The 15,882-nt window shown below is 31.4% G+C and overlaps 1 protein-coding gene across 2 annotated transcripts; it reads right to left on the bottom strand.

The window, feature by feature from the left end:
- Positions 1-587: 587 nt before the first annotated feature.
- On the bottom strand, positions 588-10,365 carry LOC130810061 (sulfate transporter 1.3-like). 2 transcript variants are annotated; one of them, XM_057675992.1, is made up of 14 exons: positions 10,267-10,365; positions 7,414-7,806; positions 6,649-6,697; positions 6,339-6,546; positions 5,648-5,828; positions 4,787-4,852; positions 4,580-4,693; positions 4,087-4,203; positions 3,877-4,003; positions 3,504-3,790; positions 2,702-2,892; positions 1,996-2,081; positions 1,702-1,778; positions 588-1,140 (listed from the first exon to the last, which is right to left on the bottom strand). In XM_057675992.1, the coding sequence occupies exons 2-14, from the start codon at positions 7,759-7,761 to the stop codon at positions 997-999; spliced, it is 1,995 nt and encodes a 664-aa protein (XP_057531975.1). In that variant the 5' UTR covers positions 7,762-7,806; positions 10,267-10,365; the 3' UTR covers positions 588-996. The 2 variants fall into 2 exon arrangements, with proteins under 2 accessions (XP_057531975.1, XP_057531976.1); XM_057675993.1 differs by lacking the exon at positions 10,267-10,365 and adding an exon at positions 7,932-8,004.
- Positions 10,366-15,882: the final 5,517 nt, after the last annotated feature.

Here is a 15,882-nt window from a genome sequence, read left to right on the forward strand (position 1 = left end):
GTTGGATTTCATTATGTGCTTGTAAGTTTCACCTTTTACACCTTTCATATCTCCTTTTCTCCTTTTCCTTTTATGTGGTTACTCATTTTCTACTCTATTAATCTTGTCTATTATTTATTTCTAATTATTTGATGTACAATAAATTTATTTTAACAATTATACTCAATAATTAGATTTATTTTAAAATAAATAATATATGAGTTTCGAAAATTATATTACTATTTACATTTTCCCCATTTAGAAATATAAAGAATTTCAAATGTTTTGTTAAATCATTAGAACTTCATTTTAAATATATTTTAATCACACACATTTTCAATTGTGCCTTCAAATTCAAAGTCTTGCATTTCAACTTTTAAACTTATTGAAATTTTGGATGTTTATATAACTTGACTTAATAAAATTCAAAAATTATTTTCTTTATTTCTTTAATTTTGCTACATAATATACAAAAAAATTTCACCGTAACTTTTGCTATGCAGCAAAATCATAGAGTCAGATGATCAAGTAATAATTTGCACAACTTACAAGATCAAATTACTAACTATGACAGTCACAATTCACACTACATGAGAATGGATCGATAATTTCCTTAGCTTAATTTATATTCCATTGAAGAGGATGCCAACTAGTTTCATCGATAAAATTATACGCCATATACTAAAATATTTAAAATCACGGATCGAATCTCATCTAAGTCACCGGCTTACCCGGCTTCCAAGCTTAGCCTTATTATGCTACACACTCACTCATTTCTTGTTACATATAACCATACAAAACAAGCCATACATGATACATTCTAGTATTAGCAACCTCATCATAAATACTTGCATATTTCCCGAACAATGTAACATGATTTACTAATTTCCTAATAAATCACGAATTAAAAAAGCGAATTATGATTGATTTTGGGCTTTTGGAACCATTTTAAGCAAATTGTGATTCAAAAGACAAATTAACTGGCGAATTATGTTACACTGTTCCAGAACTTGACGATCAAGCATCTTCGACGACTTTAGGAGAACAAGAATGAACAGCATGAGCAACTGTAAGATAAATGTTGTCTTCCCCAATTAAGGTAGTGAAATCAGATGCATGTAGCTTTTCAATTACCAATGGCCCTGGATTTGCCAAAGCAAGCTGCATCATCACATAAAGATAGAACAAGTAGCTAGTATCAGATTCTCTTTCAATGTTATATGTTGATATTTCCTTAAACAAGCTCCATTCTTTTGTTGATACCAAAATACTACTTTCTCTGTTCCATTATACATGCAACTGATTGCAACATTTTCCGTACAATATGTCACAATCAGCTATATGTATTTAAAAAAAGAGATAATATACGTTAGGCTGTGATAATTCATCACATAATCACCTCGTGGACACATAGTACACCTGTGGGCACGGGTCCACAAACCCACAAATAGTGAGCATCGACTTGCTTACATACTTAATGAGGTTCATTCTTTACCAATATGGTATTAAGAGGATTAGCCACTTAGCATTATATACAAGTTCACAATCCATTATTTTAGTGATATGGGATCTTCCACACATGTGAAGTATTTCACAACTCATTTTAAATGCAACTGATTGGGATATTTTTTACACAATAAGTTATAATTAACTACAAGTATTTCAGAACGGATGTAATATATATATATATATATATATATATATATGTATATATGTATGTACCTGAACATTTCTTTTTTGTAAACTTTTGTATAGCTCTTCTAAAGCATGTATGCCACTGGTATCAATATCAGTCACAGCTGCATGGATATCAAGTTTGATATTATTTGGTCATTACTTTTAAGCATGTGTTAGTTTGTATCAGAATTTCGAAATTTATAAGTCATTTGCTATTTATAATTTTTTTTTTTAAAAATGCCGGGTTTATGATTTTGTAGAATTTAAATCGATATTTAAATTAAAAAAATTATAATTGATGGTTAATTTTAAAATTAACCACTATATAATTTCGCTTACGTGACATCTCGACTACTAGAAACTGGATTCTTGGTCTGTATAGTTTTTTTCTTTTCTCTTCTTCATCAACAAGCCATCTCAATATCCTGTAACACAAAAACCATCATAATATTCATCAAGAACACTAGATTACGTTACATACAATGATGGATCTTCATCTGTAAGTTAAAGAGATTAAAGTTATTTTTTTTTCGTAAAAGGAAATTAGGGTGATCAAAATTCAAACTCCTAACATCCCGTTTAAAATTTAAACTCTTAAGCAATAAACCACATATTTTATTCTACAAATTGGACGACATTTTAGTTTAACAAAATGATCCAAAAATTATCAAGGGGGCCTAGCCCTTTTGGGCCCTAAGAAAAATACGTCGTTGACTAAATACTTTGTCATTTAAATATCTAACTATTGATTCAATACTTACAAGGTGAATTCAGAATACTTCTATAGAATAAGCCGAACACTGATCTCTAATAAGTATAGAATCAATTTAGCTCTCATTTTTTGTATTATATGTTACACAGTTTAATATTTATAGCGATTTCAATCAAATGATCTGGTCATAACCTAGGTAGGCCCAAGCCTATATGTCTGGCCATTACGAAATGCTTTTTTCTTAGGCATTTGCCAAGGCAAAGTTCAAAAGGATTGTACATACGCAATCTAATCATTGTAATGATAAAGAAAGATAAAAGTTAGTTAACTAACCTCTCCTTGATGTAATTTGAATTGGAGAAATAGATAGCTGAATCCACTCTGATAATCAATATTCCAGGAACATTAGCAGCTTCTGGATATTGCTGAAGATTTCTATAAATAGATGAGCCTGAAAGGTTGCCTAAAAGAGCAGTCCTTGGCCTAGTTACTTGCAGGAGGATTTTTGCAAATGATATAGCAACCTGTTGTTAAACAACATCAACATACTTCTACAAGGGAAATATATTGGGTATGTTCGGCGTAAGTTAGTTGTTAGTTGCCAAATAATTGTTGCTGTACAATTGTAGTTGCTAGATATTTAGTTATATTTGGTAAAATTACCGATTAAGGTAGCTATTTGGAATATAATTTATTGTGAAAAATCTGAAAACTGTTACTTTTGATTTTGGAATGCTATAAGTAGTCACTGGGGCCTCAAACATCAGGTTAAACTTTTGGTTGAGTTTATTTCTTGACATAATATCAGGAGCCTACATGACGGAAGGTCACTGGTTCGAATCTCATTCACCCCTCATTTCGAAGTGGAATATATCGCGCCAAGTATAAGAAGAGTTTATGCTGCATTCAAACTTTTAGCCCAAAGGGTTTTCGTGTGAAAGGGCGTGTTAGAGTGTATAACATATATCGGAGCCTCAACCATCAGCTTAACCTTTTAATTGAGCTGGTTCCTTGACAGTAACGTTTTGAAAACAACTACTTACATCACTAAATGTAACTGTTACTTAAACTGTTACGCCGATCATGCCCAATACAAGCTAACAATAAGCAAAAATGTTTCACAGAGTACACTTACAGCAATCAGAAGGCCAATCTCAACAGATGCGAAAATCACACCAAAAAAAGCGCCCATACAAGCAACGAAATCGAACTTGTCGATCTTCCATATGAGAATAGCAGCCTCGTAATCGATCAGGTTGATTACGGCTGATATAATAATGGACGCGAGTATGGCATTTGGTGTGTACTTGAAGAGCGGAGTGATGAATAACAACGTTACGAATACAATGAACGACATAACAATGTTTGAGACTGCTGTTTGACAGCCCGCTACATAATTCACTGCAGATCGAGAAAACGATCCTGCGATACATATGTAAACTCCGAATTCAGCTTCTTAATAAACACTAATCCGAACCATTCATTAATCTATAGTATGTACTTTTTACCTGTGGCGACATAACAGGATGTCATTGATCCAACAACATTCATTGCCCCAAGAGCGACCATTTCTTTGTTGCCATCGAGTTGATAGTCTTTCATAGCCGCGAATGTTCTTCCTATTGCTGTCGCTTCCTGTGAACAAAACCCGAGTTTGAAGTACACACGACACAAGCCACAGACTAGTAAAGACTGATGTTTTGAAGAGAATGACTTACGGTTAGAGCGATCATGCCAGCCACAGCTCCGATTTTAAAACCTCTAAGCAGATTCTCTCCTGATAAATATAGTTGATGAACTGATGATGGGTTAAGCCCTTTTTCCAAGTGATTCACCTATATTATTAGTCATAGTCATAGTCAGCAACCCAATATTCCGCACAATTTAGGGTACGATTTACAATACTTTAGTTTCAAACTATAGTAAACTAGTGAATCGTCATGTTAGATCAGGTATACTTGTCGTTCATGCAGACGATGCTTGTTACCATGAGTCAAGCAGAAATAACCTCTCTGTTGTACACAAGTCGGGTTTAATTTATGTGACCCCACAATTAACGTAATGGAGTGTTTCTTTGGTTTTACAAGAACCGATGCAACAAGTGTACCTTTTGCTTCGATCACCTTACAACCAAAGCAAAAGGGCGATGCAAAAGACCGTTTATGTACTAGTGCGATGTGTATCACGACAAATAGAGGCAAGTCGACTTACGATTGCTACTCCTTTCTTATCAGCACGAGTTATAAACACGAAAAGAGTGGAGAGAATGACCGAAACCAATGGAGCGATTGCTGGTACCCAAAACAATTTCTTGTTTTTCTTTCCCTGTTGATCAAATTTGTTAATCTTAATTATGAGTATAAACATAAATAATGAAAAAAGACTATATATGTAAAATGTTGCAAATTAAACTCTTACAATAAGCTTTGCAAAAAGTAGGAAGGCTAGAAAGACAGCTCCAATTAGTATAGTCTGCCAGTTCCACTTCAAGTTGACAGATGAATATAATTAGACAGTTTACATTAGCTTAACGTAAAAGGATATAACACGAGCTGAGCGCCATATAATGGCTCCCACGTACCTGCGTGGTGTTTGGGGTCAGATGTACGCAATCTAATTAGGGTGTTCCATGGGCTGGGCCCCTAATTTTAACCTTATCCAGCCCGTTTTTTAGAAGAGTTTTGTAACGGCCGGGTTGAAAATGGGCGGGTCAAAAATGGACTCTACTAAAATTAAAATTGAGCGGGCTATAAAAGGGCTTAATAAAGGCTGAACACGGGCCTTTGAAAATAGAAAGATTCTACTCAAGATTATCTCCTCATAGAATTAACGTTTCTACAATTTAATAATTATAAATGATAATTTAATTATTACAGATTGATCAATGATGATTATAATAATTTCTAGTAATAAAAACCTCAAGATTATCTCCTCATAGAATTAACGTTTCTACAATTTAATAATTTAAATGATAATTTAATTATTATAGATTGATCAATAATGATTATAATAATTTTTAGTAATAAAAACAAGGCCGACAAGCCCACGGATGCAAAGGCCATATTAAGTTTAAAGGGCTCTTATACAGTCCAACCCATATTTTCTTAGGCTCGGTCCGGACCGCATCCGACCCATCGAACATCCCTAAACCTAACCCTTGTTAGATATAACAAAGAAATAGTTTTCGATTGACCCTTTATACCAAATATCATCTAGTCTGCAACTTCAAAAAATAAAAAAGTGCACGCAATTTGGTGATAATGATAAAAGAGAATTTACCCCATGATGCATGGTATTAAACACTGAATGTAAGACAGATATTATATCTGACTTCTTTGTAAACTTTTTGGTTGAGATGCCAAGAAATCCTTTAAGCTGTTGTAGGGCAATTGTAATTGCAGCTCCACCCATGAAACCAACAATAGCAGCATGGGATAGGAAGTCAATTAAGAACCCTAATCTGATCACACCAAAGTAATGGTTAGATATTGTTTTAGTTCTTCAGTGTGGATGCAACACAAACTTGTTAGAGTATATATAATATATTCTAGGTCTCAACCATCAGCTTAAACTTTTGATTGAGTTGGTTCCTTGACATGGTATCAAAACCAGGATTACAAGAGGTCACGTGTTTTCAAATCTCAACCGCCCCTCATTTAAAATGGAATATTTAATTATTTAGCGCCATGTATGAGGAGAGTATATGCTGCATCCACACTTCTATCGCAAGGGCTCTCGTGTAAGGGGGCGTATTAGAGTATATAACATATCTTGGCCTCAACCATCAGCTTAAGCTTTTGGTTGAATTTGTTCCTTGACAAAACTCTTCCCATACATGACGCTATATATTCCACTTGAAATGGGGTTGAATGAAAGTCAAACCCGTGACATGTTATAACGTTAACCCTGATATCATGTCAAGAAACCGACTCAACCAAAAGTATAAGTTAAGAAATGAACAGAAAAGAACCTGAAGAATCCAAGGGTCATTTGAGTGATCCCAGCAAAGAATGTTGCAGTGAATGCAAGCCTTCGATACTCGATAGGATTAGTTGTAGGATCAACCTCATTCTGAATAAGAGTCCCAAGTAAAAGAGAAACAACAGCCACAGGTCCAATGGCAATATCTCTTGAACTACCCATACATGCATAGATTAATGGTGGAACAAAGCTTGAATCTACATCATTTCACACCAAAACAACAACAGGGTAATTAATAATGACACATTTTTCAGCACTGAATTGGAAATGAAAAAGCTTTGAGTAGCAGTTGTTCTTACATAGACCATATTGAGGATCAAGGTTTGCAAGTTTTGAATACCCAATATCCTGATTTCAAGTCATGAATTTTTCATCATAAAAGCACCAAAGTTAGACAAACATACAAATAATGGGTAAATTGTAGGGGTGTTTGGTAAATAGAACTGTGACTGTTGATTGTTGTTTGTTTGCTTTTATGTTTGACTTGTTTTATTAGCAGAATTATTGACTGTTTTTGTTGACTTTTAAGTTAGCTGAATAAGTTAACTATTAAGTAGAAGTTTGGTAACAACAAAAACCAGCCGACAACCAGCAACTTCATTCAAAAGCCATTTACTAAAAAGAAACTATTAGTTGTTGGTTGTTGGTTGTTGGCTGTTTGTTTTTTGTTTTACTTGTTTGATCAGCAGGAGTGTTGAGTGTTTTTGTTGACTTTTAAGCTAGCTTAAATAAGTCAACTTTTCTCGAAGATGTTTGATAACAACTAGTTGATCAAACTAGCCGACAACCAACATCTTCATTGAAAACCCATTTATAAAAAAACCTATTGGTTCTTGGCTCTTGGTTGTTGACTGTTGGTTGTTAATTGTTTGTTTTTTTGTTTTACTTGTTTGATCAGCCAGAAGTATTGATTGTTTTTGTTGACTTTTAAGCTAGCTGAATAAGTCAACTTTTCACGAAGATGTTTTGTAATAGCTAGTTGATCAAACCAGTCGACAGCCAACAGCTTCATTCAAAAGCCATATACCAAAAAAAGGCAGCAGAAAAGGTAATAGGAAGCACACCTGAGGGATACAGAGACTAGCAATAGTAAGACCAGCAATAAGATCACCTCTAAACTTAGCAAGATTATAACCTCTACCCCATTCTAGGATAGGAAACACAGCTTGAAGACCAAGAATAAACTTCCTCGATCGAGATTGATGCTTAAAATGTCGTAAAGGATCATCGGCAAAGAAAGTTTCCTTGACAGTATTAGTGAACTCTCTAAACAAATTTTGCTTAGATGGTACACCAACTTTGTGATACACATTTAAGTCCGAGTTTTGGTTGTAACGTTTAGATGATGACACGCTAGCCATATCGATCTCTTTAGTGTCCGCGGCCTCCACATTTGGTACAATATTAGCCATTTTGAAGTGTTTGGGAGAACACAAAAAAGGGTGTTCAATTCAAATCTGTTAGGAAGAAAAATTCATTACAACAAACAAAAAGTTAGTTGCTTAAGAATATATAATTTTGAAAAGTATGACAAAGGGAAGAAAAATAAGTGTAAAATGAAGTAGAAAACAAAGAAATTCACTTGAGAAAGTGATTGATGGAATGGAAGTATTGGGAAAGACTAAGAGTATCTCATGGATTTATAAGTTCTTGTTAAGGATCACCTATAGTTAGTCAAAGTTAATGGTTGGGCTAAGAAATGTCAACATTATGTAATGGGTGGATCAAAAATGAATGATACACAAAGAATAACCAATGTAGAGCCCTCAAAAAGGAACAATCTAAGTAAGCAATAATTGATCATATAAACTACTTCAACACAGTGTCGGTGTCTTGATTTCAAAAGATTGGGTCGACTATATGTGTCAATTAGCTTGTCTTGTATCAGATCGTCTCATCATGAGACGGGTCCTTATTATTTGTCCATTTCTATAATTGATTATTTTAAGATCGTAAGTGATCAATTTAAGGTTATAAGTAATCACTTTAAGACTAAAAAGTGATCAATTTTAAATTGTTAATGATCACTTTAAAATTATAAGTGATCACTTTAAGACATAAATGCACCCTGAGACAATCTAATAAAGATGGTCATACAGTGAAACCGTCTCATTTAAGAATTTGTGTGAATTAATTAATCAGTTTCAGTAGCCATTCACATGAATAACATTCATTCATTTCGATTCTCTACCAACTCAACCTGAAAGTCATATTCAATTTTTCTTGCCCTCTTATTTTAATTCTTTGATATCTTTCAAACAAAACATATAAGGTCTTTTTCTATCTAGGGAGCAGGGAAGGGGATCATGGTATTGACCTAAACTTATAGGCCAAGTTATTGGAGAACTTTGTGGCTTATCTCAACAGTACTTACATTACTGTTGGTCTGGTTTTTAATAATTGCTACAGTTAATATAATAATAAATGATATTTTCTATCTCTACAAAGGTGGTAATAATTATAAAACTATTTGTATTGACCGGAAAAGTGATTTGACGACTGTTATCGATAAGATAAGAGAATATACATTAATTTGAATAGTAAACCCAAATTGGAGGGTTCTCCAAGTACACAAACTATATATCAAACATTAATTTGAAGTCAAAATAAATGTCATTTTAGATACAACCTTCCCCATAAAAGCGTATTAGTTGTGCAACCCACCTAAGTCCTAAACACATGTGAAATGACAATTACTTCATCAGAAATTGTTTTTATTGGAATATAAAATGCACCATTTTCTATTTTAGGTGAATATTATTTTCTCTGTTTTTTAATGAAATTTTTAAAAGAAATATTTATCAAATTAAGAAAAATATAATTTTTAGACAGTGTATATATTATTTTATTAAATAATAAATTTGATGGAATAAATGTGGAAACTATAAACATTTAAAAATATTAAGAAAAACATTTAAATATTTATAAAATTAGTGGGAAATATGTGGGAATCATAAGGAATATAAACATATAAAAATAAAGCTAGTTGAAGATATGTGGGGATCATAAACATTATTAAAATATTAAAATGAGAATAAGTAAGGTTATTTTTATCCAAAATTTGTGATATAATAGAAAGATTCTTTATGATAACGACAAATAAAACACCCAAAATGACAAATAAACTTCTTTAAGGAACAGATAAAATAAACGGGTGATTAAGATAAAAAGAAAATAAATTTGTTGATCAAATTATAAAAAAAAGGTGAAACCATAAATTGGTGGAACAACCTAAAAGAAAAAGTGATACTAATTGAGGGGTATAATTAAAATTTATAATAAATTGTTGTGTTTTTTGACATTACCATCAACTAATGATAAAATGTAGAAGAATAATTTATTTTTGATGACCTACTTAGTGAGGTACTCTTAAAGTCCTACTGTATCAAATAGATCAGCAACTAGGAGTAACTCAATCTCATACAAAAAAATTAATCCCAACACAATAGGAAGTCAAACAAATCAACTAACAATAACCAACATTAAAAATTATTTTACATGTTTATCGACATACTGATTCAATACTTAATAGCAATAATTATATATAATTAAAAATTATAAAAATTAAATATTAATAAATTTTTTGTTAAGATGAATCAAACAAGATCTCATAAAAAAATATTTGAGTAGAATTGTAATCATTACTGAAAGTAGAAAGTAACATAATGTCAGCCTTTCATTTAAGGTGAGATCTAAAAGTCGAATTCAACAATTTGACCTTTATTATTATTTTATTAGTAATAAGAAAGAAGTTGTTTAAAAATAAAAATAGAAAGTGAAATATAAAAATAAAGGTAAATAAGTAAAAAAAGCGAATAAGGTAGCTAAAAATAGCATATGTTCTAAACTAGAAAGAAGGGAGAAGGGAGTAAATTTTGATGGAGAATAAGAAAAGAAAGAAAGAGACAATGACACACCTGTTTTGTGTTTACTGTTGATTCATCAATGCATAATTCTTTACATGCAAACCATTGAAAGTGGACAAATTCATTGAGAGTACTTCCTTTCATGGCTTCCCTTTCTTTCCCTTCCACTACCCACTAACTACTCTAAGCCTATAGAATAATATTCATTCTCAATATCATCATAATATATTCTAAAGAAATCTATAAATAATTATTTAATTATATAATATTCATAAATAAGGAGGGAAAACAAATAGAAGTACCATTTTTTTAGGCTGAGAAAAGAAAGGACTAAAAATCACGAGGCATCATGAATTAGCCTCGTGAGGTCATGAGAAAGTGATACATACTATAACTGAAATAAGATCTGATTTTCGACAAGAAATAATAATGTGTTATATCGGTTAAAACTTACCACATTATTGATGTAGTTTTTGAATCATAAGGTAGACCGAGAGAAAGAAAGGATTAATTGAAAATCGAATTTAAAATTGTGATTTTTAGAGTATGTATTAGTAATGATAGTGTTGTAAAAGAAATTGAAGTTTTAACGATGAGAAAAGGTAGTTTAGAAGGTGAGATATGAAATTGGCTTCTAATTGTCTAGGTACAATGAACCATTTAAAGATTAAAGTAGGTTTTTTAGAATTTAAAATTGATTTTGATTAAATAGGTTACGGTTAGAGCATAATAGGTCATGATTGATTAATAAAAAATTGTCGAATAGAAGTGATATTTGTTTGTTTGATGATTAATTCTATTGGAGAAAATAAGATAATTAAAGTACAAAAAATATTTATTAAATTTGTTTGGATATTTTTCTATCAAAATTATAAATATTTATTAATATTTTTATTATTTAATGTGGATGGATTCCAAATAGGCAAAGAACCCCAACAAACCAAGAGCCATACTAGGTATTACTCCCTTTAATTCTTTTCAATTTTCTTATTTGGGTTGGGCACGAAAATTAAGAAAGTTGAATGACCACCTTAAATAGTGTACCCATGTGATGTAGTAGATATTGGTAATAAAGTTGATTAAACTCTAATTACTCCCTCCAATTTTTGTTGAATGGCATGGATAAATTTGGAGGGAAAATTACAAATTGTTCAATTACATAATTAAAAATACAAAGTCTTCATTGCCATTAATTAAATTACATAATTAAAAATACAAAGTCTTAATTGCCATTAATTAAATTACATAATAAAAAATTACATCCCCGAAAAATTAACATTACATTTCATAAAGGGGGTTTGTATCTATACTTCCACTTCTTCCTCTTCGATCTCTTCAACACTTTATTCACGGCTACAAATAACGAACACTTTTCTCGAGCCATATGAATACGGATATCATTTCGTTCATTGACTTCAGAAAAGAGGTCGAACAAACAGAATATGCATTTAGTGTATACGTTAGTCACTTGAAAAAAATGTGCCAAAAAACGAAAATCATTAATGCCATCTAAAATTTTAAAACTTTTCCAAAAAACTAAAATCATAAACAGCCCAAAATCCACACATAGCAATTATCACTGTGGGTCACAGGAAGAGGCAAAATGATACACTTCCTCGAATGAAATGGTCAACCCAAAAGATCTGCGCCAAAATGAAATTGTCAACCCAAAAGATAGGCGTCAAAATAGAGTAAAACAACCCAAAAAGCAGCACAGCATCACTGACCATTATAAATAGGGGGTATTTATTGCAAACAAAATTAATTTTCCAAGTCATTTATTGCAAAAATAATATGGTGAAGCAAAAAGAAGTAGATACTTACATTAGGAATGAAATAATGCATGAGTTATTGATTGGTGTTAACAAAAAGGGGAAGCCAGCACATGGATTAATAGGGAAAATCGCTAAAAAGTACGATGTTCACTTTCAGTAGAATATGGGCTAAAGTTAAAACTTAGCAAAAGGAGGGGGCCACATTGGATGCAAGTAGCAAAAAGTTTGGTAGAAACAACAGGACAATCATTTGATGAAAGCAAATTCCAAGCCTTAGAAAAGGCCAAAAAGACAAGTCAACAAGCAGTTGCAAATGTCATGGGTGTTAGCCAATCAACTGTATGGAGATGGGAGAAAAAAACACGTACGCAAGCATACAAATGCAATCAAGTCACTGTTAACCGACACTAACAAGAATGACACTAACCCCAGGAGAACCTGAGCCACATAGGGAAATACAGTTCAAAAGATTTGTTCCCAAAATTATGTTCATGTGTACGGTTGCGAAACCGATGTATTCTGGTGAAGGTCAACCAATTTTTGATGGAAAGATAGGTATCTTTCCTTTTACAACTCAAGTGCTAGCACAAAGAAGTTCCAAAAACAGAAAGGGAGGGGAACTAGAAACCAAACTCATTCAATCCATAACAAAGACACACATAAGGTCAATGCTAATTGACAATATCTTACTGGCTATTAGAGAAAAATGGTCATAAGGTGCAAGCAAAACAATTTACATTCAACAGGATAATGCAAAACCACACATTCTAGACAATGATCCAATATTCAGGAAAACTGTAAATCAAGATGGATTCAATATCTATTTAGTTCAACAACCTCCAAATTCCCCAGATATGAATGTGTTAGAGTTAGGTTTTTTTAGGTCTATTCAATCGTTACAACACCAGAAAGCAGCATACAACTACACACAATTGGTTAAGGCAGTGACAGGTGCTTTTGAAGCTTTAGAACACCACACATTAAGGTTTGTTTGAATAACCTTACAAGCATGTAAGGTTGAGGTACTGAAATTTCTTCATCATCAAGTCCCAAATCAAACATAGCTGAAATTTCTTTATTATCACTGTCCATGGTTCTTCCCCAATTTGGAGAAGTTTCAACAGAAGAATATGGTGAGGAAATATAAGAATCCTCATCTTCACAATCACCAAACAACAACTTCAGTGCAGGATGAGAGAGAGAAAAAATTAGGCGACTCTGTTACTGGATCTTCTTAAAAAAAAACAAACTCAGACGAGAGGAGAGAAGAGAGAAGAAGATTCAAAACCTAGATCTTCTTTAAAAGGACAAAGAGAGGAAGAAGATGAAGATCTAGGGTTTCAGAGGGGGTAGGTTCAAGCCATTAATAGTAGCGCCGTCGAAGAAGAAGATAGGAAGAAGATGAAAATCTAGGGTTTCAGAAGGGGATGGGTGAATTACATCAACAAAGATGGGTTGGGGTATATAATCAGCGGGAGGACAGATTAATAAAGGGAGGAAATGATTTATAGGTTAATTAGGATTAGGGGGGTTAATTAGTATAATTTAGTTTTTAAAATAAGGGTGTTTTGGTAATTACATGAATGGTACAAGGACAATTTGGTCCATAAATTATGTTTTAAAATGTGAGACAATTAAGATGAATTGTCCATATAATAATATCGGACAATTGAAAAGAATTGAATGGAGTATAAGGCATGAGGCACGAGCATTTGTCTCATCTCATGACATAGATTACGTGATTTATTACTTAAATTTGGTTTATATGAAAATATACTCCCCTTGATTTGATTTATTTAATAATAATTATAAATTCTTAATTCTGTGTCATACGTATGGATGATCATATGTTAGGTTTGGATTGAATCTAATTAGTCCCAGATTCAAACTCTTAAATATTCTAGATTTAGATTAGAACTCAAACCTTTTAAGGTTTGGAAATTTGGACTCAAACTCAGATCAAGATTTAGATCCACCAAGTCTGATAAATTTAGTGTCTGTAATGAGTCTTAGATAGGTTTTAATTTAATTGTTTATTTTCTATTTTTTTACATTTTAAAAATTAAATCTAAAATGGTTTATAACTTGTAGATAAGTCTAAAATGATATAAATATGAAATATCTAGGTTAGAGTTAGATTAAGATTTAATTTTTGGTTTTGTAATTAGTCGAGTGTAGAACGTGCTTGAGTTTCAAATTGGTCTAAAGAGAGGGTCCATTAAATATTAATATATTAACACTGACCCTCAAATTAATTTAATTTTAAATCTTCAATTCTCAATCATAAGCATTTCATTGATCAATTTTTAGTAATAATTAATCGATAGACCTATTAGATGAGTTGGTGGGGTCGATTTCAGATTAGTCAGATTAGACCTACTTATTATTAATATTATTTTATTTTTATCTTCATAAAATAACTAGATAATACAGTGTAATTTGTTTTGTTAAAATTTTTTAAAATTTTTTTATTATACTGTGTCAAAAAATTGTAAGTCATAGTTGTGTGATATTAACTCAAATATAAATTATAATGAAATAATAGTAGCTAGCTAGTAACTTGAAAATATTGATATAAAACTCAAAAGTTCACCAAATGTTAGAAAAACTAGGTGGGTCATCGATTGAGTTTCAGTCAGGTCGAAATCTGTTGTGTTTTCTGGTCGGGTCAATTTAACAAGTCTATTGGTCGAGTTGTCGGTAAAAGCTTAGATCGAGCACATTTTACACATATCTTTAGACATAAGCAATATTCCTTCAAATTCTACCACATTTTGCTTTGCACGCTTATCGATGAATTATTTTAATCTTAAATATCTCTTCTAGTGATTAATTTAAATTATTAAAAAGTTAAGATTATTGAAATTTGCATTGAGATAAATCAAACAATATATCATTTTAACTATATTTTAACTTATAGATTAAAAATAAATGTATATTAACAATGATTGATAAATAGTGCAAAAAATTATCTTTAATTTCAACTTGTTTATTTGCTCTCAATGATTTTTTTATTGTAGAAACCATTTGGAACAAACTCTAAAGTTATAATAATAGCTACTATCTTATTGTTTAATTAAATTATAGTGTGCTTTTATTAGAAAAATTAAAAGTTAGCTTTTTGGTGTTGCTTTTTGTAATAAAAAAACTTATAATGTTTTGTATGTGGACGATGTGGCTGATACATTCATCCAAAATTATTGGCATTCGGCCTGCCCATTAATTTGGATTTCATGAATTTTCTACACTAAAAATAAAATAACATCAATGGCATTGTTTGGAGGCTTAATAACCATGCATTCCAATGGTGATAAAAAAAAAACCCATGAATTCTAATGGTGATAAAATAATGAAATTGTTAATGGACCCCACTTATTCATGAAAATTATATGTTTAATTCTAAAATAATTAATTGATAATAATTATAAGATACATATACTATTAAAATTCATAATTTTTCTTTTTCATAAAATAAAAATAGTTAAAATAAGAGAAAAAATGCGTAAAATGAAGTTTTATGTTCATGAATAGGATAGAAACTTTTAACCAAGAGGCGATAAAAAAATCGTTAAAAGAAAAATTTAATAATTTTTAAAATCTATCATAACAGTTGTTCTTAATGATATGGATCACATTTAGATTATTGAAGTAGGATATTGTCGTATCATTTTTAATACCATTTGGTCGAACCAAAATTCTGATTTTTAATTATGTCAAATTTGCAAATATAATTAAGATTGATACGTGTAATCCTAAGTAACCATGTATTAATTAATGCTACACTTCAATTTAGAGAGTTTACGCATACATTACAATCGTTTTCATACCAAGGTAGTCAATATCCAAGTTTCATACTAAACCTTTTTTTTTTTTTAAATGTCATTGTAAAACT

The sequence above is a fragment of the Amaranthus tricolor genome, chromosome 4, assembly GCF_026212465.1.
Source record: "Amaranthus tricolor cultivar Red isolate AtriRed21 chromosome 4, ASM2621246v1, whole genome shotgun sequence".
In the NCBI taxonomy this organism is placed as follows: domain Eukaryota; kingdom Viridiplantae; phylum Streptophyta; class Magnoliopsida; order Caryophyllales; family Amaranthaceae; genus Amaranthus; species Amaranthus tricolor.